General features: G+C 36.9%; 4 protein-coding genes across 9 annotated transcripts in view; all 4 read right to left on the bottom strand.

Moving 5' to 3' along the window:
* The window catches only part of LOC149709417 (protein king tubby 1-like), a 168,426-nt gene extending 159,245 nt beyond the window's left edge, over positions 1-9,181 (bottom strand). Inside the window, exons 1-2 of one of the 2 annotated variants that reach the window (XM_089864759.1) lie at positions 8,863-9,181; positions 1,269-1,512 (exon numbers count right to left, since the gene is read on the bottom strand). Coding sequence is in view for 1 of the 2 variants with exons in the window: in XM_089864756.1 (XP_089720882.1) it covers positions 1,269-1,512; positions 6,886-6,908 (267 nt within the window). In the remaining variant the exon portion in view is untranslated. Of the gene's footprint in view, positions 1-1,268; positions 1,513-6,885; positions 7,059-8,862 lie in introns of those variants that run through there. The other variant, XM_089864756.1, reaches the window with a different exon arrangement.
* A 1,150-nt stretch (positions 9,182-10,331) lies between these two features.
* LOC149709416 (putative glutamate receptor) lies at positions 10,332-13,612 on the bottom strand. The gene is made up of 8 exons (XM_089864028.1): positions 13,574-13,612; positions 13,289-13,386; positions 12,835-12,928; positions 12,605-12,769; positions 12,014-12,131; positions 11,712-11,941; positions 10,731-10,996; positions 10,332-10,655 (listed from the first exon to the last, which is right to left on the bottom strand). The coding sequence occupies exons 1-8, from the start codon at positions 13,610-13,612 to the stop codon at positions 10,397-10,399; spliced, it is 1,269 nt and encodes a 422-aa protein (XP_089720154.1). The 3' UTR covers positions 10,332-10,396.
* LOC149709415 (putative glutamate receptor) lies at positions 13,070-18,252 on the bottom strand. Its single transcript, XM_089864771.1, has 8 exons — positions 18,126-18,252; positions 17,691-17,785; positions 17,505-17,598; positions 17,279-17,443; positions 17,106-17,223; positions 16,604-16,833; positions 16,130-16,398; positions 13,070-15,535 (listed from the first exon to the last, which is right to left on the bottom strand). Exons 1-8 carry the CDS (start codon positions 18,162-18,164, stop codon positions 15,313-15,315), a joined length of 1,233 nt encoding a protein of 410 aa, XP_089720897.1. The 5' UTR covers positions 18,165-18,252; the 3' UTR covers positions 13,070-15,312.
* On the bottom strand, positions 18,056-22,816 carry LOC149709414 (putative glutamate receptor). Of its 5 annotated transcripts, XM_089864782.1 has the most exons (9): positions 22,683-22,816; positions 22,227-22,324; positions 21,995-22,088; positions 21,847-21,931; positions 21,400-21,508; positions 21,101-21,327; positions 20,438-20,530; positions 20,256-20,369; positions 19,719-19,740 (listed from the first exon to the last, which is right to left on the bottom strand). In XM_089864782.1, the coding sequence occupies exons 1-6, from the start codon at positions 22,719-22,721 to the stop codon at positions 21,189-21,191; spliced, it is 564 nt and encodes a 187-aa protein (XP_089720908.1). In that variant the 5' UTR covers positions 22,722-22,816; the 3' UTR covers positions 19,719-19,740; positions 20,256-20,369; positions 20,438-20,530; positions 21,101-21,188. The 5 variants fall into 5 exon arrangements, with proteins under 5 accessions (XP_089720906.1, XP_089720910.1, XP_089720909.1 ...); XM_089864781.1 differs by having other exon boundaries at positions 19,602-20,369; XM_089864780.1 differs by lacking the exons at positions 22,227-22,324; positions 22,683-22,816 and having other exon boundaries at positions 18,056-19,740; positions 20,256-20,530; positions 21,101-21,751; positions 21,995-22,030.
* Positions 22,817-22,945: the final 129 nt, after the last annotated feature.

Genomic DNA, 22,945 nt, shown 5'->3' with positions numbered 1-22,945 from the left:
TGGTTATTTGGTTTTGGATGGGTTCTAGTGAAATCAGAATAGAAATTCTTCAATGGAATCTGGATTTGGATTATTATATCTCGAACTTCATGGTTTGTAATAAAATTCACGTGAAATCTGGATTTGGATTATTATATCTCGAACTTCATGGTTTGTAATAAAATTTACGTGAAATCTGGATCTGGATTATTATATCTCGAATTTCATGATTTTAAAATAATTCACGTGAAATCTGGATCTGGATTATTATATCCCGAATTTCATGATTTTAAAATAATTCACGTGAAATCTGGATCTGGATTACTATATCTCGAACTTCATGATTTTAAAATAATTCACGTGAAATCTGGATTTCTTTCTCAAACTTCATGGTTTTAATAAAATGCATGTGAATTCTGATGGAATTCTTTCTCCAACTTCAGGATTAATAAAATGCATGTGAATTCTGATGGAATTCTTTCTCCAACTTCAGGATTAATAAAATGCATGTGAATTCTGATGGAATTCTTTCTCCAACTTCAGGATTAATAAAATGCATGTGAAATCTGGATTTCATTCACGAACTTCAGGTAATATAAAATTTGCACGTGGAATTTGAAGTACTATATCGAACTTCAGGAATAATAAAATGCACGTGAAAAATGGAACTCCAGGGTATAAACTTCATGTGAAATGGGGGACATTTTCTCAAATTCCAAGAAACACGGAATTCAAGAAAGGTTATAGGAAGACAATCTTGAACTTCAGTGTAAATATAATTAACATCAAATCTGAGAACTTTCTCAAACTCCGGGAAAAATAAATTAACGTGAAATCTGGTACTTCAGGATAAAGAAAATCAAGTGAAAATGAGAAGTATGATTGATCACTTTGAAGCAATTTCGCAAAATTCGGAAAACTAAGTTGCGAAACCCATAAGAAATAAAAAAATGTGAAATCCAATACTGAATCTCACACACACGGATTCAAGAGAATCAGAAAAATTCGCCAAGAGTGTTAAGAATTACACGAGTAAAATTTATATGCCTACATATTGAACATAACATGTATAACCGCACATAACAATCGCGGCAGCCGCGTGTAAAATCCAGTGTATCCAAGATTATGGTAAAATCACCGTAATTAACACATTGAATCCCGTTCAAATTAAAACAAATCAAATTGTAGGTCCTACCTTTTTCCAGTGTATCCACGGTTTTTGGTAAAAGCACGATCCATAACGCGTTGAAACCGGTTTAAATTAAAACAAAATAAATCATGGGTCCTACCTGTTTCTCGATTTTCCTTTGTCGAATGCTATTGGGCGAAGCCACGCCTCCGGGTACTTCGAACGAATCATGAATTTGACGCGATGTATCCTCATCCGGGGATTGTAGGCTGGTTGATTGGTTGAAATTATTGTTCCTCTGTCCACCAAATCCAGTCAATGACGAAGCATTGGGGCCATTTAACGATACTCCCGATACTGCACTTGGACGGAAATCCGACGGAGGACTTGGACTGCGGTCGGAACTACGGAAAAATTAATCATAAACATTGAAATCAATTGACTTAGAAGTCAACTTTTGAAACTTTAAATTAAATTATCTAAAATCAACCGAAAGGTTTTGGTTAAAGTTTAATTAACAATTTTAGTGTTATTTTTTAAAACTTTAATTAGTAACGAAGTCAATTTGATTTGATTTTCCATAATTAGTTAAATTACTTTATGTCAAAAACAAAATCAACATAAAAAATTTAGTTTTACTATCAATAGCCGCGTGTAATAAGAACTCTCATCAAAATGATATAAAGAATGGGTAATGACTAATATTTTTGTAGCACCCTAGGAGCGAAGGCACTCGGCGTTGCCCGTCAGCCCCTAGGGATGCATTTTTTAAATTGTTATTACTTTTCACGCGGACATTTTTCCATAAAGAAGGGTTTTTAAATTTCTGGCCGCCATTTAAAAAGATGGCAACCCAAAAGACCATTCAGCCTGTCTATAGGTTAAAGAAAATCAGTGTACTAAATATTTGCGAAATCGGTTGAAACGCGCGGACTTTGTTGCATATAGAAGATTTTTTTACATTTCTGGTCGCCATTTTTTAAGATGGCGACGGATTCTAAAAAAATCTTTCTTAGTACGCGCCTACTACTTATGAGTAACGTTCCCGCAAATTTTCAGCCTTCTATTTAGGCAAGCGGTTTGGGCTGAGCGTTGATTATCAGTCAGTCAAGACTTTGATTTATATAGATATAGATATCATTAAAAATATTACTATATTCTAACCACTTCATTCTCCCTTTAAATAATAATAAATCCAATTTAATTTTATAAAATTAAATTAGTTAAATTACTTAACGTCAAAACCAAACTCATCACCATAAAATAAAATAAAATTAAAATAAGTCAAAACAAAATTAAGAACGCAATTGTGCTTGACAGTTTAAAAACAGCACATAAAACCATTATATTAAAAATTGTGACAGACGTTTCACAACAGCAAATAAAAAAGAGTAAGTTATTTTCCAAATTAGTTAGAGATGATAAGAGGGGGGGAGCTAATTATTATTAGAGCTGGGGCGGCACGCTGTCAAACACGAGAGGAGGAAAGAGACAGCAAAACAAATTACACGTTTCCATGATTTTTTAAAAAAGACCCGCTAGATGTCACTCAACCGTGAAAAGAGCGACACGCTCTAATGGAAACAGCAACTCCCGGAGCGAGCTCATTATGAGCTATCGAGAGACCAGGGCTTAATTACAACGACAGACCGACCATAAGCTGATATAGAACCAAACCGAGGCTTAGGACAAGAGTTCTTATTACTAATAAGTTACGTAAAGGGATTTTGCGTAAAATTACATTTTGAGTTATACGATGTCCGACCCCACGTGATATATGATTCGAAACAGCTTTTGCAGGCGTTTATACTATATTAAATTGGATTGGCTATAAATTACACTATGAAGAACATAATAATATTAAGTATGATCAGGGATAGATTTAATTTTAGAAGTAGGAATGGAGAATTAACGGTTAGTATTTACTTCAGTTATTTCAAAGAGAATGGTATATTCTCTTTGGTTATTCCGACTCATAGACCACCCAGTATAGAGCCCCTCCCTCCAACACGTAATAACGAAAAGTTTAAATTATCTTATTGGCTGCTCAATTAAACTACGTTTTGATGACGTTGCTGACGGGGACGGCGGGGAAAAATAGTGACGTAATTCCTGTTTTTACCTCTGTCGCTATGACCCACCGCCTCTTCTTTCACACCCCCCTGTCCCGTCCCGTGGAAGGGGGTCCGGGACTAAGATGCGCGCCCACATTACTCTGTTCTCCATTCCTACTTCTAAAATTAAATATATCCTTGGTATGATACAGCGTTGTGAGTATAACTTAAATTCGCTATTTGATAATCAAAACTCGGTTTTGTAGAAGCGACCCCAAGGGTGAGGAAGAGGCAATAAGGAGTAGGCCTAACACGTCATGACTTTTGAGTCGCCCCAACTTGCTAGCGTTACCTTTTTCAGGCAAAACATCTATCTATAACATTATAGCAAAAGTTGATAGATCATAACAGAAAGTATACTTCGTTCATGCTTGCTCGTGCGATGCAATATGAGAAACTCCCCCCTGGAACAGTGTCGACCCCCTCTGTGTATGATTACATTCACGACCATAGCATAGGGAACATGGGGTGAATAGGCTCAATTTAGTAGCAGATGCTAGCTCTAGTACAAAGAATTAATGTTTAGATCGCCACTATGGAGTACTATTGTGTATAACCTTTGATCTCAAAAAAGCTTTTCCCTGTTTGGTTGATTCGTGTAGGGGTTGAGATGAGAGCCGTTAATTTGTTTTTAATTTAACATGGAGTCTAGGCTGGGAACCTTCAATGAAGTATACTTTTTTGATGATAGAGAACAAACTTTAAGGAATTGAGCGTTATGGGAAGCAGTATGAAGTGTCATACTTCTTGTTATTACGTTGCTTATGAATATAGATACCCCTAGAATTTAGGCTAGTAGGCGATTAGGTCAGTGTAGCGTCAAAGTATAATAACAAGGGGCTCAAGGCATATTTTACATTTTGTGATGAAATGAAAATTCTAAATACGTTTTTCAACAAATAAAGATCGATTTCTATTTAAGAATCGGATTTAATAGTTCTTCCAGTACTTCTATTCCAGTACTATTTTCTATGTTGACCTCTATTTTTTTTTAAAATTATGATATTTAGAATAAAAATATTAGTTCTTATAATTTAAATTACTAAAGTTACATTATTTTAAATGGAAACATTAGTTCATTAACATTTCAGCAACAATCAAGGCAACAAGTTTTGGGATACAAAATTTCCGAAAGCTACAAATGAAATCATTACGCCTTAGATACTAAAGATAGTAAACCGTAATGTAATTTCCAGAGAACATGTAAAGAATTATTTGGGGAAAATTTAGCAATTACGGTAAAATCTAAAGCCATGCACGTTTACAGACTTAGACACTTTGAAACAGTTTTTAAAATGTATGGAAAAGAATAATCCAATTTAATATAATAATTACATAATTTTCTTCAATATATATATCTAATGTTAACAGTTAAATATGACATTTCGAACTTTCCAAAACGGTTCAAAGTGTGAAAGTCATACAAGGGTGTTCCAAAAAGGGTAATTATAGAACTGAAGTACAGTATTTTGAGTCGAAAATGTGCTATGATACTTAGCCCTTAGAGTAAAAGTCTTAACTATTTATGATTTTTGTGTTTTAGGGACGATCCCTTATATTTAAATGAGAAACTGAACAGGCAAGGTTTAAGGGGTCGTCCGTAAAACACTCCCTGAATTTTACTAAAAATTCTAAATTTCCCCGAGGCTTTTGTCAATTATTTATTTCCCTGATTTTTCCAGGTTTTCCCGGTTTGTATGAACCCTGATAATAAAAAATACCTGTAGGCCTACATACTTGTAGTTTATCGGTGTTAAAAACTCATAAAGTTCACCGTTAAACTATATAGTGTCCAGTAATGGACTAATGGTAGCAGCCTAGCAGGCCCTACCCCTGAACTAAAATATAATGTAGTTTCGACTGAGAACCTTTTACTGGTATTAAAACATTAATTGAATTATAAGAAAGAACTAGAAGTCTAGACAACAGTCATCTGCTTATGAATTGAGAAAAAAAAAATAAATAAATGCTAATCTAATTAAATGGCATCCCAATAAGAACTGTCTTGTCTGTCTTCGCATTGTTTTCACATTTTTGATTTGATTAAGTCTGCAAGTTTGTCCCATTTCAATTATTGTAAAACTAAGCCTTAATAATATCACAAACAAACAGCATAATAGGCCTTGGTTTCAAAAGTCCGGGGTCAAATGGACAGGGTTCATACAACTTTTGGAAAACAAATTTCCCTGAGATTTCCATGAGGTTTTTCCCCAAAAATTCAAAATTTCCCTGAGATTTCCATGAGGTTTTTCCCCAAAAATTCAAAATTTCCCTGAGATTTCCATGAGGTTTTTCCCCGAAAATTCAAAATTTCCCTGAGATTTCCATGAGGTTTTTCCCCGAAAATTCAAAATTTGCCTGAAATTCCTGAATTTTACTAAAAATTCGAAATTTCCCTGAAATCCCTGAATTTTACTAAAAATTCGAAATTTCCCTGAAATCCCTGAATTTTACTAAAAATTCGAAATTTCCCTGAAATCCCTGAATTTTACTAAAAATTCGAAATTTCCCTGAAATCCCTGAATTTTACTAAAAATTCGAAATTTCCCTGAATTTTCCCTGAAGTTTTTGTCAACTATTCATTTCCCTAGTTATTCCAGGTTTCCCAGGTTTGTATGAACCCTTATGGAGGTTGGTACGTGTGTTGACCATCTTGTTGTAATTAATGTGTTTAAGGATATGGCTTCAAACAAAAGGCAGGAAGCAGAGCCAAAAATTAAAAAAAATATTTGTAGGAAAAACAGGATTTTTTTAGGAATTATAGGATTTTATAGGAGAAAATTTATTGTGTTTTTATCGGAAAATATAGGAATAAAAATGCTAATACTATTATAATACTATTTTCGCTTAAACTATGTAGAACATTATCAAAAAATTTTAACAAATTGGATTTTAACTTGAAAATTCAGAGGAACTTAAATTATATTATATAACAAATTATGAGAAAACTCCGCAATTTCGGTCAAATCTAGTCAAATGTGATCTTAGATGTGATAAAAGAACTAACTAAATTTTGATAAATTTTATGCTAAACTATACGAAAAGTTAAGACTACTAGGATATTATAGGTCCTTTCATGAAATTACAGGATTTTATGGGAATTATAGGACCACTGGACTTTCTTGGACTAGTAAGCTTGAAGACATTAGTCTTTGCGTCCACATACCCAAGTACTTTAAACCATTTATCAATCAGACGACACTAGGCTCCCCTTTCTACTTCTATTAATCTACTTCTGGTTAAGTCAATATTGAGTTTGACAGATAAGACTACTAATAAACAACAGAGATAAAAATAAACCAATCTTTGAACGCACTTAATTCCCTAAAAAAAAACCTAATTAATTATTTTAATGAGAATTACGTACCTAAAAACGAATATAAACAACTATAAATTAACCTTTGAACCCTTCAGACAATTTAGTATATAAATAAATAAAAAACCAAGTTAAAATTCAATTTAACGCAATAAAATTAAATTAATAAATAAAATAAAAAAACCCTATCATATTTTTAAATAAACTGAATAAATAAATAAATAAATAATACTACGACTTAATTACAATAACTTAACACACTAACCAAGGCTTAACGTAAATAAAGATCACACCGTGTTAGGGGGAATAAAAAAAATCACAGTAAGTTTAGATAGTAAAACAAATACCTGTTATACGATCGTGACCACATTATATACGCGATACCACACAAATCGTGTTCAAACCGTGTTCATAGTTTTTAATAAAGAATTAAACGTTTGCACTCTATTTTTAAGAAACCTAAATTAAGTTTGCATCGCGACTGTATCTTTATTTTTAGACAATCGGGGATTCAAGAGTGTTAGAAACGCACCATGGTCGTTGTCATGGCAACGCGCCAAACATTACAACGTAGCACGTGACACGCGGTTGCTACAACACGCGCGCGCGCGCTCTTGTAGAGGGCGCCCGTTTCCACGCGCCTTTACCCATATTTCGGAAGTAAGGTTTATTTCCCGCCCGGTTTGAACTTAGAACCCGTTACCCGTGTATCAAACAGAACAGCGGTGTTTCGTGTTTCCTTCCGTTAGGCCTAGGGGTGTTTGCACCTTGAAACACGTGACGTCGAACGCGTCGCGTTTACCCGGAATTTCAAGGTTAACAAAATGGCTGCCGAGGGGTCGGATATTATACTGTATTTATTATACTGATAATTATAAATAATAGCCCAGCTCAAACCGCTTTAGCTAGAAGGCTGAAATTTTGCAGGTACGTTACTCTTAAGTAGTAGGCACGCTCTAAGAAATATTTTTCAAATCCACCGCCATCTTTTAAAATGGCGGCCATAATTGTAAAATAGCCTAATTTATGGAATAACGTCCGCTCATTTCAACCGATTTGACTAATATTTAGTACATTGGTTCCCTATATTCTAAAGAGGGGGTTTAAAACTTTTGGGGCTCGGTTTGCCGCCATCTTGAAAAATGGCGGCCATAATTGTAAAATAGACTAATTTATGGAATAACGTCTGTGCATTTCAACCGATTTCGCGAATATTTAGTACATTGGTTCCATATATCCTAAAGAGGGGGTTTATAACTTTAGGGCTCGATTTGTCGCCATCTTGAAAAATGGCGGCCATAATTGTAAAATAGCCCAATTTATGGAATAACGTCCGTGTATTTCAACCGATTTCGCTAATATTTAGTACATTGGTTCCCTATATCCTAAAGATGGGGTTTATAACTTTAGGGCTCGATTTGCCGCCATCTTGAAAAATGGCGGCCATAATTGTAAAATAGCCTAATTTATGGAATAACGTCTGTGCATTTCAACCGATTTCGCTAATATTTAGTACATTGGTTCCCTATATCCTAAAGAGGGGGTTTGTAACTTTAGGGCTCGATTTGCCGCCATCTTGAAAAATGGCGGCCATAATTGTAAAATAGCCTAATTTATGGAATAACGTCTGTGCATTTCAACCGATTTCGCTAATATTTAGTACATTGGTTCCCTATATCCTAAAGAGGGGGTTTGTAACTTTAAGGCTCGATTTGCCGCCATCTTGAAAAATGGCGGCCATAATTGTAAAATAGCCTAATTTATGGAATAACGTCCGTGCAATTCAACCGATTTCACTAATATTTAGTATATTGGTCCCCTGTTCCCTTTAGACGCGTTATTGCTTTTGGGAGCTTGAATTTCCGCCATCTTTTAAAATGGCGGCCAGAAATGTAACCCACACCTTTTTTATGGAATAACGTCTGTTCAGTTCAACAGATTACATTAATATTAAGTACACTGGTTACTTATATCCTACAGACGGGCCTTATAACCTTTGGGGTTCGATTGCCGCCATCTTTCAAAATGGCGGCCCGAAATCTAAAAAAGATGAGATACCACTGCGGTATCTCAAAATTCCTAACACTGAAATGAAATTGAGGCGCATTCCCTTTGCTAAGCTAAACTAAAATCTAGCCACAATCCCAAAATACTCTTTAACAGATCCTCTTTAGAATTTCAAAGTTCAATTCAAACAATAGACTACAACTTCGATTTGTTGTTTTCGAAGCCCAGTATTCGAAGATGAGACAAGGCTTACTTGATTCATAATTAAGTATGAACCCCCCAAAAAAATAGGCACTTGAAAAACTTAATAAACTTACCTTATTAAAAATATCGGCCATTTCTTGAGAGGATTTCTTCAATAAATTCATTCGCTAATTATGCGCGGGAAACGTGGCAGCAGTTGGGGCCTTTGGAGCGGCGTTCCTCAAAAATTCTAGGCGTCGGTCTGGCTCGATGGACGCAAAGATGGATGCTCTCCCGGCCTCTCCATCCTGAGGCGAAAATCTTACGATCCCCTTAACCCTTGGCTAATTATTTTCTAAAATTAAAACCTAAACTTTCCGCTACCTTTCTCTAAAATTTAAGCTAAATATTTACCTCATGACGCGCCCATATTTCTTAGTTGTACAATCAAATAAATTATTTAATTATCTAAAATTTTTAAATAGAAAATCGCGAACGAACAACCGCCATCATGCCATGCGGACGGACCTTCCTAGCTTCCTTCTTCTTGGAACTTGGGCTTCTCTTTAGACCATAGCCCACTCGATCACGCGCATCACGGCGCAAGCTCGGGACCGGAAATAAGCACATTAAAATGTCCCATAATTTTTTTAAAATCTAGGGGGGTCACTGGACATTTTGACCAATAAATTTTCCGTCGTTTTGATGGTTTGACTATAGAGATGCGTCGCTATTTTGGATCACTCCAGTGCACAATGTCCTATAAATTTTCCAGTCAAACATGGGGGTCACTGGACGCTTGTATTATAAGAATTTTCCGGCCCTGTACAAGCTACTCACGCTATCTAGTCCTTAAGACCAGTGACCCCCTAGTGTCTAAAATAATTAACTAGTCTCCCCACTGGCCCCACCTTTGGTTTACTATAGATTTGCAATTAATAAACTTGTTTTTGGACCAGAGGAAGTGTGTGTGGTACCGTTACTCACAAATCGGTATTTTTTCTACCGCATCATTACTCCAATTGTAATTTAAATACTACACTTACGACGTTCTCCATTGGCATGGAGTAATTTTGTTGTATTGAAAAACGAACATATCTTTAATAATGCATTAACTGCATCTATGTCTAATTTAATTTTGCTCCGTGATCGCAGATTGCTTGCAGTCAATGAAAAACGGTATTAGTTTCTAAATTAATTTAGTATTTAGGTTGAAATCATAAATTGTTTCGAGTAATTATAAGTTAGAATACTTAAGTATATGAATTTAAGTTACTTTATTTGCAATAAATATACACAGAAAGTGTGACGTATGCATACGTTGTATGTTCGTTATGATTCAAGCAATGTTATGATTTAGCGAGATTATTTTCCATGTATCCTATATACATATTCTCATATTCCTGTATGAGCGCTATCAGACAGGGCCGGAAATAAGCACAGGACACGGGACAATGTCCTATAAAGTTTCCAGTCAAAGGGGGTACCACTGGGCACATGCTCTATAAACATTTTTTCTTATTTCCGGCCCTGCTATGTACCTCCAAGGTAAGCGGGTTAAAGTATGCTAGCTCTACATGGGTTGTGACGTCAGTATGGGGCTGTTAGCGTTAAGTCACCAATGCATCTATAATAGGGCGGGTCTGCCTGACTTCGTCACACTTTTGCTTACTTCACAGCGCCACACTTCCTACATTTTGTGCCTCTTGTTAATTTTACGACGATTCGCTGTTTTACAATTAGTAAGGCAAGAAGGAAGCATGCGCAGAGCCATGCCGCTATCAAGACGTAACATATCAAATCGAGATCGTCCAGTTTGATGTAATTGCTCCCTTCAATTGGTTTTTCGTTGAAACTCGTCATCCAATCACGGAATTCGTCCATCTCCCATTTTCGAAATAGTCCAAAACTCATTAAAATGTTCAACCTGAGAAACATAATAGGCCAATGGCGTTAGCTTTGATTTGATTTGAAGTGACGTGTTTTTCGTCTTCAATCTTACCATTTATTAACGTGTTCTTTGCAAGGAAGCGATTTGTGAAAAACAATGGCGTGTTGATCGACGTAGAAATTATCTTTGGAGAAATGAAAGGCGTTGAGTGAATAATTCAAGCCCAAAATATTCAACATTAACATCTTTTGGTTTCCAACATTAGCGTAATTTTCTTCTAAAACGCGATTCAAGACGTCTTCTTCCGTTACAGGAAACTGGAAACCACGTTTCTCAATCGACTTAGCGAATACTTTCAAGTACTCGTTGTCAGAAGTCTAGAAATAACAACTTTAATACTAAAATTTTTCAATTAAAATTTATGGTAACAGGAATCCATAAGTAAACATAAGTTCATAAGATAATGTTCCATAAGTTTGTCACTGGTTAATACTGAGAGCTTGTCATGAAGTGATTGAAGTAGGTCATAGATTTTCTCGTAAAGCGACGCCTGGTGAGGCGCTGCTGTCAAATTTGGGCTTCGTAATGCAGACTAAATACTAATATGGACTGCAAAATTAACCACCGAGTGTAGTCTGCAATTCTCGCTTCCGTCGTTCTCCCTCGAACTATAGCTCGAGCTGTAAGTCTCTCAGTAGCATTACGAAGTATGGAAAGTGTCGCACTTAGGGAACATATCTTATAAACTTATGTTACGCGGGTTTTGTGGGCTGAGCTCGAGAGCTCTCCGTCACACGTGATAATTATGACGTCTTTCTAACTGTGACTTCATTGGTTGGCAATTGTCTGCTTATATTCCTTGCACATGAGCAATAAAGTCGCGAGAAAAAATTAGATATGACGTAGCAACGCGAGGTCAGAAGCTTTCGCAATGTTCAACATGCAGCGAGATAAATAATTCGTGACGCAAAATGTATCATACATCATACATAATGATTAGTCTAGCTCCTCCCTCAAAGCCCGCCTAGATACGTTGACAAAATGGATACGCAATGATTCTTTTAACTTATAAATTCCTGATGTTAACCATACCTTTATATTTTCCTGACTAGAGGTTCCTTCCATCGAACTGACAACGTAACCTTCTGATTTGACTAACCGGGCCATTTGTTCGAAGGTGTCAATTGGTGAACTGACGTGTGCGAAACTGGTCACTGACGTCAAGTAACCCGCGTAAAGCGTATGCATCGTTCCGAAAAATGTAATTGTAGTTACGAGAACGATCATGTACAACTTCGACTGGATGTTGTTTGGTATAACGCCTTTTGAAAAACAGAACATATTGAAGTACAATTTAAAGGGTCAGACTTAATTGCCATTCAAGACATTCTGACCTTGGCGTAATGTTATTTCCACTACGGTCCATAAATGATTTCCTTTATTCCACGATGAAGTTACAAGTTTGATGATTGCAATTATTGCAGCCAAAAAACACGCGTTTAATATCCAGACCTGAACGCGTGAAATATATTAATCGAACATACAGAAGTTTGGGAAATTTCCGAATAGACTCTGGTTTAAAATGTCGGGGCACACCACCAGGGGATCACCTTGTTTTCTTAGGACGAAACATTCAGTTTTTGGATCATCCAAAGACGTTAAATTTGGCTTGAAGCTAAAGGGGACTTTCGTGGACTGGTAACGTTGAAGCCTTGTCTAACGTCTTTGTTGTCCACATATCTTAACCCAATAGCAAGCCCACCCGCTTTTGAAAAAAGTCTATCACGGGCTTTCGTGAGTTAATCGTGTTTAAACTAAAGTTAATTGCTTGATTTGTCATTGAGGAGCTGTGATGAATATCAGATTGTTAGACTTTATTATGAGTTCAGAAATGCAGAGATACGGAAGTCTAGATGCGCTTAGATTTGAATTTCCTTTAACTCAACTAAAAAAGCTGCTAATGATAAAGGTTTCTGGTAAAATACTTGATATTTCAGAGGTTCTGTTAGAAAGTACAAATCACTGGCTCGGAAATGACTGGGCGCTCTGGTGACTAAAGATACGCTACTCTGAAAATAAGAATTGGAAAAATCGACGAATTTCGCTCGATCTACCGTTATAGAAATTGACGAAATAGCCATATCAGCTTCCTAAGTATTTAACAAAACTGAATTAAACTTAGCCATCTTGAACCTTGAGGTAATTGCGTATTTACATGACGAGATACCATTCCAATCATTCCAGAACAATAATTACTTCTGAGATGACACGCTCCCCATTGGCCATCAGATGGAGTTACAATGTTAAAACTGCAGTTGGAATTAAAGACGTTAATAAAATAGATATTTCAGAAGTGTCTGATGACTAAAGTTGGAATTAAGGCGCATTCAGGTTTGAAAATTTTAAATTTTGTCGGAGAGCATCGAGATGGCACCACCTCGTTAGCGCCATCCACTAGTCATAGCTCACTCGATCATGCCTTAGTGACGCATTATCGAGCACGCTACGTTTTAGCAGATGATATATGAAATGTTTTAGGATTCTTAGCGGTACTTTTGATTTTGGATTCAGCAAGTAAAGATTTGTGGGTTGAGTTAAAAAATTTACAAAATAAACATAGCGGATATGTGGCCATGCACGTGTTGTTCAAATTGGTTTAAAACTCTTACTTGAAAGACAGTATTTCTGAGAGAATTTGTAACATGTTAAACTCCCGTCCACTAAATTCAGAATTTCCATTTTCCGTCCAAATCTTGAACGAGGGCGACTTCAATATAACGTGTTAAAAATCGTTATTTTAGTTAAAAATGTTTCAATTTCAAGCCGATTTTACTATAAGTATAACATTGAGAATGTTCTCTACAAGGTTTAACATCAATGTGCATCTCCACTGACCGCTGTGCATTTTAGCATTATAGCAAAAATACATCTAACGACAAAAAGTTATATCTTACGTCCAAAGCGGCTACAGTTAGAGTCTGATTGTCACACATCGACGATGTTGTCTCAACCAAAACTGGCGAAACTCCAGTTCAGGCTATATTGTCGTTTATTAGAGCGAGTTCTGTTCCGAATCAATATGTTTCGGCCCGAGGGACTAACATCTCGATTAATGTAGCGCACGAAACTTTACTTTCCACCATAAGTTGATATGTTCCATAAGTATGACACCACCTATCCTTCGTAATGGTAGAGACTTACATACTGAGAGCTAGTTCGAGGGAGAACGACGGAAGCCAGAATTGAAGTGCTACACTCGGTGGTTAATTTTGCAGCTAGGACTTCCATCTAGGTCCTATTTAGTCTGCATTACTAAGCCCCAATTGACAGCACCTCACCAGGCCTATTCGCTTTACCTCGTATCTATGACCTACGTCACTCACTTCATGACAAGCTCCAGTTTCTAAGTTACCAGTGACAAACTTATGGAACATATGAATCCACTGATACACTGCATCGCTTTTAATATTTCAGTTAAAGTATCTCTTCGAAATGACAGTAAGGGCTTATATAAAATATATCATTACACAGATGGTCAGTCACTCAATTGTATTGCCTAACTTAAAACTTAACAACAATGGTCAATTCACTTTATTATATTACCTAACTTAACAATAGTCAATTTTTCGGAGAACTTCTCCACGCCAGAAATGTGGTCGAAAAAGAAACGTCTTTGCGTGATCAAACACAATGAGATATTCCCTTCTACTGTTGAAATATCCTATTTATATTATTGCTCTAGTTTTCATATTTATCGATTGAGCCTTCATGAATGCATTAATACGTCTAGTAGCAACGAAGGCTAATAAAATTGCAATGCACCAAAGTTCATAGCTAAAAACATAAAGTATACTTCGTAGATGCCATGTAAAATGATAAGCAAACGACCCTCCTCTCAACCCCTACACGAACCAACCAATCAGAGAAGAGCTATTTGGAGGTCAAAGGTTTATAGAAAATAGTACTCAATGGTGGCGATCCTAACGTTAACACATACTGCTGCTACGAGCCTATTCACGCATGTTTTCTGTGCTACGGTCGTGAAGATAACTATACGCAAAGGAGTGGGGGTCGACACTATTCTGAGAGGTAAAAGTGGGTTTTCTCATATTACATGGCGCGTGCAGCTTCAATGAAGCATACTTTATGTTTTACCTATGAACTTTTGAATACAGTCAAAAAGGGAATTCATCAGTGAAAACTAGAATAATAACGTGCCTAAGCTTTATTCTGAACAATTATAAGTTTGAATTCGTTGATGACTTTGGTTTGAACTTAACACATTTTGGTTCAATACTAAAACACCCCTTTTTGAAAGGATGTACAATAATGTTATGTAGGGGCGTATCAAGAACTGTAGTAAGATTGGAATGAATCGGCTGATAGATTCAACAACAACACTGATAATTGTACGAAATTCACGCATGCCCAGTAGAGCTCTATTTGATAACGGATTGTACATCTGTTTGAAGTTTCCATCTGATACTCCTTGTTTCAGCGGATATTCTTTGGTTTTAAATATACCTTTTTCTGTTAATTTTAAGTTAAAAAGCTAGAGAATTTTGAATTTAACGTTACATATATTGGTTAAATTATTTCTTTTTAGTGTGTTTAACAAAAGCGTGACATAACCACTTATGTCGGTTCATTTTGTTTTTAATTTTAAAGCATTGTTATGATTTTGAGGATCTTCTTAACGACGTCGCGGTTGAACTCTGTGTTTTACAATTAGCAACGCAAGAACGGAGCATGCGCAGATCCATCCAGACACCAAGACGTAAAAAATCAATTCGAGATCGTCGTACGTGATGTAATTGTTCCCTTCGATGGCAGTTGCGTTGTAATCCGACAGCCAATCTTGTGTTTCCTCCGATTCCCATTTTTGAATTATCCCAAAACTGATTAGAATACTCAACCTGCATGAGAACGGTTTAAGGTTTAATATTTTAGATACTTGATTCATTGTCAACTTGTTAATTGAGTTATCCACCAATAGGGGAAACTATTGTATTGAATACCGAGGCTCTATCTTACATATTGCACTTGTTACCATCCCACTGTACTTCGCTCCTATAATTACTTTCCCCTCTTGGAACACAATGTACAGGGATAGATTTAATTTTAGAAGTAGGAATGGAGAACAGAGTAATGTGGGCGCGCGTCAATGCCCTGGACCCCCTTCCACGGGACGGAGGGGAATGAAAGCAGAGGTGGGTCATAGCGACAGAGGTAAAAAGGAATTACGTATTTTTCGCCGTCGTCGTCAGCAACGTCATCGAAACGTAGTTTAAGTGAGCCAATAAGGTAATTTAAGCTATTCGTTACGTGTTGGAGGGAGGGGCTCTATACTGGGTGGTCTACGAGTCGGACTGAAGTAAATACTAACAGTTCTCCATTCCTACTTCTAAAATGTAATCTATCCCTGGTGACACTGGTGACACTTTTTTTGTTCGATTTATCAAATGCAAATTGCTTAATTGTTCTTCAGATTATCGATTTTTAAAACGTACAATTTATTGATTTCTTCCTTGCAAGGAAATGATTTTCGAAAAGCGATGGCGCTGTGATCAATGTAGAAATTCTCTTCGGCGAAATGAAACTCGTTGAGTCGCCATTTGTGTCTCAAAATTGTCATAATCGCTCCACTTTTGTGCGAAATTAAGGCGAACTTTTGTTTCAAAACTCGGTTATAGCCGTCTGTCCAGTTTTTTGGGAACCGGAAACCGCGGTGTTTTTTCCCTGAATTAGCGAACACTTTCATTAAGTCGCTATCAGAATTCTAGAAATAAGAATTCATGAAATATTAATTTTCTTATAACAGCAGACTGATAGAGTTCTAAGCCCGGCCCACAAAACCCGCGTAGAACATAGACCTATCTATCCCACACATATCAGATAATTCGATTTAACCCTGTATAAAGCAGACGACACTGAGAGCCCAACACTCTTTTGAAAATGGTCTATTAACGAATAGTTCAGTATACCATAATATTGATGAATTCCGCACTTCCTTCCACGGCGCTGACAATGTAACCTTTAGTTTTGACTAACCGGGCCATTTCTTCGAAAGTGTCAATTGGTGACGTGGCTGGAGCCAAACTAGCAGCCGATGTCAAAAAACCAGAGTAAAGTGAACGTGTCATTCCAAAAATTAAAATAATAGTTGCGATAAAGAGCATGTATATTGCCGATTGAATGTTGTTCGATATGGTACCTTTTAAAAACGAGACATTACGATAATTTAAAGGAAATGTCGGCTCATGTGGCGCCCCTAACATGCTGGCTAATCTTCTAGACACAATTTCACCGTTGTCAAAGGCAGGAACCAATCAAAACTAGTCCAGAAGGGCGGAGCTAAAACTAGCCTTACTAAGCTTGGCGGGCTAGTCAACTCCACCCCTCTACTATGGTGGCATCTAGTGATATTGGTTTAAACTAAACCACGGCCGAGACTTGATTTTAGCTTCCCTTTAAAGGGCTTCTCACCTTCTCCTAAAATGATGCTCACTATGTTCCATAAATGATTTTTCGTCTTCCAAAACCAAGTTACAAATTTGACGATAAAAATTATCGCAACCAATAAACACGCGTTCAATGTCCAGACCTGAAGGCAAAAGCATTTTTAATGCGTTTAGAGTGAGGTTAGATAAAGCAAATACTTGATTTTGGAGAGGTTCAGTTAGAAACAATTCATTGTTGACTCTGAAAACACTTGGTGCTTTTGTAACTAAAGTGATACCACCTTGAAGGTACGGATTCGAAAAATCGACGTACTTTGCTCGATTGACTGTTGGTGTTAGTACCGAAATAGCCATATCCGCTTCCTACACATTTAATCCGAGTAAGTCACTGAAGTACTTGAATCTTACAGTATTTAATACTTACTTGTTTAACTACCATTCCCACCATTCCACTGCAATTATTGCTCTTCTGGTCACAGTCTCCCCATTGACCATCAGACGGAGTTACAATCTTAAATCTATAGTTAGAATCATAAAGAAAACCAATCACTGAGTTGCTTCAACTTGCTTGTGATGTTTCAAGTTTGAAGTTAGAAGTCGAAAATCTTACGTAAAAGACAGTACCGTCGAGAGAAATTTCAAAATATTGAAATCCCTTCCATAATACTCAGAATTATTTCCAGTCGGAAATACGAATGAGGGAATCTTAAGTATTAAGTTTTTAAAATATTTTTGTTAGAAACATATCAACTTTAAAGCAAATGGCGGCTCCTGTGGCACCCCTAACATTTTGGCTGATCTTCTACACACAAATTTTACCTTACCAAAGGCAGGAGCAAATCAAAACTCGTTAACGTCGAGGGGTGCAGCTGAAACTAGCCTTTGCTAAGCTTAGCGGGCCAGTCAACTGCATTTACTGCACCCTAGATTATGGGAGCATCTAGTGACATTTGTTTAAACTAAACCACAGCCAAATTTGCTTTAGTCACTTGAAGTGTCTTTAATAACAAAATATAAAACTTAATGATAAAAATTAATTTCTTACGTCCATAGCGGCCACAGTTAGAGTCTGATTCTCACACATTGTTAATCTATGGATTAATACCGGTTATTTAAAAAAAAAACTGCACCGAAAATTTTGACAAACTCAAAACATAGAACTGGTCTGATCGAGTTACAGTGCAAGCTGTTCTAGTTCATTTAAACGTTCAGTTTGGCGTCTTGTCTCGGTCAATATCAATGTGTCTGTCAACGAGGGACTAACACCTTGATGAAACTTCCGCACGTCATTTTAAAATTAAACCAAACGCTTCAGTTTAGACTTCCATAAAATTACCAAGTTCGAACAATAAAATAGTGTTATTCCACAGGTGTTCCCGCAATTATCTTTCCAACTCCAAAGTATATTGGCGAAAACACCATTTACTGGTTAGTTCGAAAAGCAACGCACTCGCGGGACCAAACATAATAATATATTTATACGCTCGTTTTCAGAAAATATCATAGCGCAATATCAATTTAAACAGGAATCCATACAGCAAACAGGAATCTTTGTGTCCCCTTATCTTTCATGTTAATTTCTACGCGGGTTTTGTAGGCCGGGCTTGTGAACTTATAATTCTGAGGTTTTTGTAACTGCGATTTCGTTGGTTGGAAGCAACGCCAAGGACGATGGAGAGCATGCTTAATCTAGGGGAAATTGGAACGCTAACTGCGGAACGACTCACGTCCGGTGTGACGCTAGAAATGGGGGGAAGAATACTCGGAAAAATGGCGGGCGGTCTACGTCAGACGAATCAGGAAAACCTCCCGCCATTTTTCTGTGTATTCCTCAACGATTTTCTAGCGTCCCATCAGACGCAAAAGGTGCATATCCAACGAGATAGATTAATCGCGAGGTACAATTTGTCATATATAATGATTAGTCTAGCTCTTCCTATAAAATCCGCTTACAGACGTCAGTGAAAATGTAATGATTCCAATTAGTTGTGTGCATTACAGATTTAAATCATTCGTTTGTTTTGCACATTTATCGATTGTGCATTAACGAATATTTTAGTACTTCATGTCCCGTAGCAAAGTGGTTAGGTCTTGAAGCTTTAGACATTTAACTGGGCGCCATTTTAAAAGATGGCGGCGTATTTAAACGCAAAAAAATCCATAAGGGTAATCTATTTGCTACGTCGGCTTCTTAAGTAAGCTGGTTTGAACTAGGTCTTGAAAGTCTTGAATGTCAGTAAGTCATTAAGAACTTTGTTAAGATTATTTACTTATTATTGTTATACAGGGTGTTTCTGATACGTCTGCCATAAATTAAGGGGAGTGTTCTTTGACACTTTTCATTTAGTCTGAGCCTTTAATTTATGGTAGACTTAGATGTATTTCTTTTGGGATGATCGATGCGTGTTGTTTTAAAGTTTAAAGCGGATATTGTACGTCATTCTGTTGATCATTTTAGTCGATGTTTTACAATTTCCATGGCAAGAAAGAAGCAAGAGCAGATCCATCCCGACACCAAGAAGTAAAATATTAATCGGAGATCGTCCAGTTTGATATAATTGATTCTGTCGGTTTCTGTTGCTTTATATTCTGTCATCCAATCACCTGTCAGTTCCGACTCCCATTTGTGAAGTATCCCAGAACTCATTAATACATGCAACCTGTAACGGTAATGGTCCAACGGGCAATAGATTCAGTGTTTGCTTGGACCGATAACCTTGATTTTCGACTTCATTCTTAGTTTAAGCAGATGTACATAGCACTTCTCTTCGAGAGAAGTGTATCACCACGAAGTGGGAGGGGTAATTGTAACATGATTCTTCCCAACAGCAGCTGGAACATTTGGATCAAGGTTACTAATCCGAATCACGTACGCGATAAATAGTTCTCTCATCATTATTCTATTAGCGAAGGCTTAACTATTTGCCAAGGCGCATGCCCTTGTGGATTAATTTTTGTCCCACGTCAAGACAGTGAACGTTTGTGGGTTGATTGCTGAGGATTTAGTACTATCAAACACGCAGTTATAGAATTCACCCTAAACGGTGCGATGCCCATGTGAAGTTTGATGAGCGGGAGAGTAAAAAATTAGGCCCAGCCTGGGAAGAATCATGTTACATAACTAAAGTATTAAGAGTGTCATCCTTCTTCTATTATCGCCTTCTGAAGGTTGTACCATATATTGATGTCTTCCTTGCAAGGAAGTGATTTGCGTAACGCAATGGCTCTTAGTTCGAGGTACAAAGTTTCTTCGGAGAAGTGAAACGTGTTGAGTGGAAATAATTTAGGCCTACAGAGCGCAAGGAAAATGCTGATCATTTTTTGATTTCCCAAAAAAGCGTAACTATCAGTCGTAACTCGATTTAAGCCTGGATATATCCATGTCGGTAACTGGAAACCGGGTTTCTTAATTGAATTCGCAAATATTTTCAAATTCTCGTTGTCAGAAGTCTAAATTAAAATAAATTTTATATTAAAATAAAACAATTTTATGAGGAATATGTCATGTCGGTCTGTACCATTAGGTGTACATTGGATGAGCAGTTCTCGAAAGAGCAGTTCCCGAAATAGCAACTGCGATTTCATAAAAAATACGGCGTTGTTCAAAACTGCTTTTTTTGAAATAGCGGCTGCTGTTTTGGGAAATAGCTTGTTTTAGCTCGAGTTTTGAACAATTCTTAAGCCTACAGTTTACCTTACCTATTAAATACAGCAAAATCATCATACGCTAACCTAACCTAACCTTACCTTACTTTGCCTAATACTATTCCGGTTGGAATAATAATACCTAAACTGACCCTAATACTACAGGGGTTCAAATAACCACACCTAAAAAATCCCAACCTATACTAACCAAAGCTACACCTTCATAATCGACAATCGTTTTTCACTTCTCGGTTGTACTGCTCTTTTGGGGTAAACTGCGGTTTCAGGAAACCGCTATTTGAGGAACCGCGGTTATGAGGACCGCTATTAAGGGATTAGCTCATACGGGAACTGCTTATTCAGGGCTTCCCGTACCATTATACTGCGCTGTATTGAGTTTCCTTCCGATGAACTAACAACATAACCTTGTGATTTGATTAACCGGGCCATTTGTTCGAAGGTGTCAATTGGTAAAGAGACGGGAGCCAAAGTGGCAACCGAAGTCAAATAACAAGAATAAAGCGTTTGCATCGTTCCGAAAAGCAAAATGGTAGTTGCAATGATCATGTACATCGTCGATGGATTGTTGTTTGAAGTAAAACCTTTTTCAAAAGAGGACAGAATGTATGACGTGTCATTATTACAGACAGCCTTGCCATTAAAGGCCTTGTCACCTTGACGCAATATTATTTCCATTATGTTCCATAAACCATTCCGTGACAAAGTTACAAGTTTCACGATTGCAATTACTGCAGCTAATATACAAGCGTTTAATAACCAGGCCTGTTAATAAAAATTGTAGTTAGACAATTTATAATTGAAGTATAATGGAAAGTGGGATGTCCAGTAAAGTAAGAGAATTGTCCCCGATGACTGGCATATGGACATGGTGCAAACTGGAATAGAATTTGCCAACCAGATTTGCTCTACGAAATCTAGGATAACAATCTCCAAGAAGCATGAAGTCCAACGATATTTGATATTAAATCGACCCAATAAGCAATAGCAAAAAACTTCTGATGAACGCTAGTGATAAAATACTTGAATTTGCAGTGGCTCCGTTAGAAACGAGTCATTGTTTACTATGGAAACATTGGGTGTTCTGGTAATTAAACAGTTACCACTCTGAAAATATGTAAAGGAAAAATCGACGAATTTCAATCGCTCCGCCGTTGGAGATATCGCACCAAAAGCCATATCAGCTTCCTATGATTTTAAGACAGTTTATGTAAACCGTCGCGACAGATTCTTACAGTATTGGACACTCACTTGTCGAGCTAGCATTCCAAAAAATCCTGTGCAATTGTTGCTCTTGAGGTCACACACTCCTAATTGGCTATCAGGTGTAGTTACCATGTTAAAACTAGAAATTGAATCTGATTATGAAATTATTTCCCATTTCGAGATAGCCATTGGGTGAAACAAAGTTTAGGTTAAAGCCGGTGTCAAACGCGAAATACCATGACAAACACCGTGGGAACAATAAGTTGAAAAATCTTACTTAAAAGATAGTAGTTGCGAGAGTATTTGCAAAATGTTGAACTCCTCTCCCCTAAATACAGATTTTCCAGTTGCCGACGGAAATATGAATGAGAGGCACTTTAGCATAAAGACGAGTTAGAATTAGCATATGTCATGTGTTCCATAAGTTTGTCACTGCTTAGTGAGAGCCTGTGACGTAGGTCAAACTTCATAGATTCTCGTAAAGCAACGTCTGGTGAGACGTTTTCAAAGGCTTAGTAATGCTGACTAAATATGAAGATTAACTGCAAAACCTAGTGTAGTCAATTCTCACTTCGTTCGTTCTCGTACTAGCTCGAGATGTAAGTCTCTACCATACGAACTTGTATAGATAGTGTCAAACTTATGGAACGTACCTAATAAGCTTATGATACATTGACATTACTTTATAACTGATTTGTAAAAATATTTCTAGCAACAATAATCAATCACTTACATTACGAGTTAGCACAGTTAGAGTCTGATTTTCACACATTATCAACGCCTGTTTTTGAAACCGAATTATATAAACGAGGACAAGAACTGCTGGTAACAGTGCAAGTGGTTCTAGTTGACTTAAGTCTTCGGTGTGTCAACTGAATCAATATGAATATCCTTTGAAAAGTGGGACACGAGGGAATAGTACCTCGATGAAATGACACAGCAACACCACAAACTAGCCTACTCGAAATTAGGGTAAACACTTCAATAGCGACCTCC

This window comes from Phalangium opilio, unplaced genomic scaffold, assembly GCF_054372755.1.
Source record: "Phalangium opilio isolate 3A_F unplaced genomic scaffold, DU_Popi_V2 ptg000013l_1, whole genome shotgun sequence".
In the NCBI taxonomy this organism is placed as follows: Eukaryota; Metazoa; Arthropoda; class Arachnida; order Opiliones; family Phalangiidae; genus Phalangium; species Phalangium opilio.
This window is presented reverse-complemented; position numbering and strand designations above follow the sequence as displayed.

Coding starts and splice junctions, on each gene's coding strand:
- LOC149709416 (XM_089864028.1), bottom strand. CDS start 13,612: ATGTGTGACAATCAGACTCTAACTGTAGCCGCTTTGGAC. Junction 13,387..13,573: donor TAACTGTAGCCGCTTTGGAC/GTAAGATATAAC, acceptor GTTATATTGAAG/TCGCCCTCGTTCAAGATTTG. Junction 12,132..12,604: donor CAGAACCTCTGAAATATCAA/GTATTTTACCAG, acceptor TCACGCGTTCAG/GTCTGGATATTAAACGCGTG.
- LOC149709415 (XM_089864771.1), bottom strand. CDS start 18,164: ATGTGTGAGAATCAGACTCTAACTGTGGCCGCTATGGAC. Junction 16,834..17,105: donor GAGCATCATTTTAGGAGAAG/GTGAGAAGCCCT, acceptor CGTTTTTAAAAG/GTACCATATCGAACAACATT. Junction 15,536..16,129: donor AAGGAAGAAATCAATAAATT/GTACGTTTTAAA, acceptor GTTCTCATGCAG/GTTGAGTATTCTAATCAGTT.
- LOC149709414 (XM_089864780.1), bottom strand. CDS start 21,421: ATGGAAATAATATTGCGTCAAGGTGACAAGGCCTTTAATGGCAAGGCT. Junction 20,531..21,100: donor CAATACAGCGCAGTATAATG/GTACGGGAAGCC, acceptor ATTTTAATTTAG/ACTTCTGACAACGAGAATTT. Junction 19,741..20,255: donor AAGGAAGACATCAATATATG/GTACAACCTTCA, acceptor TTACCGTTACAG/GTTGCATGTATTAATGAGTT.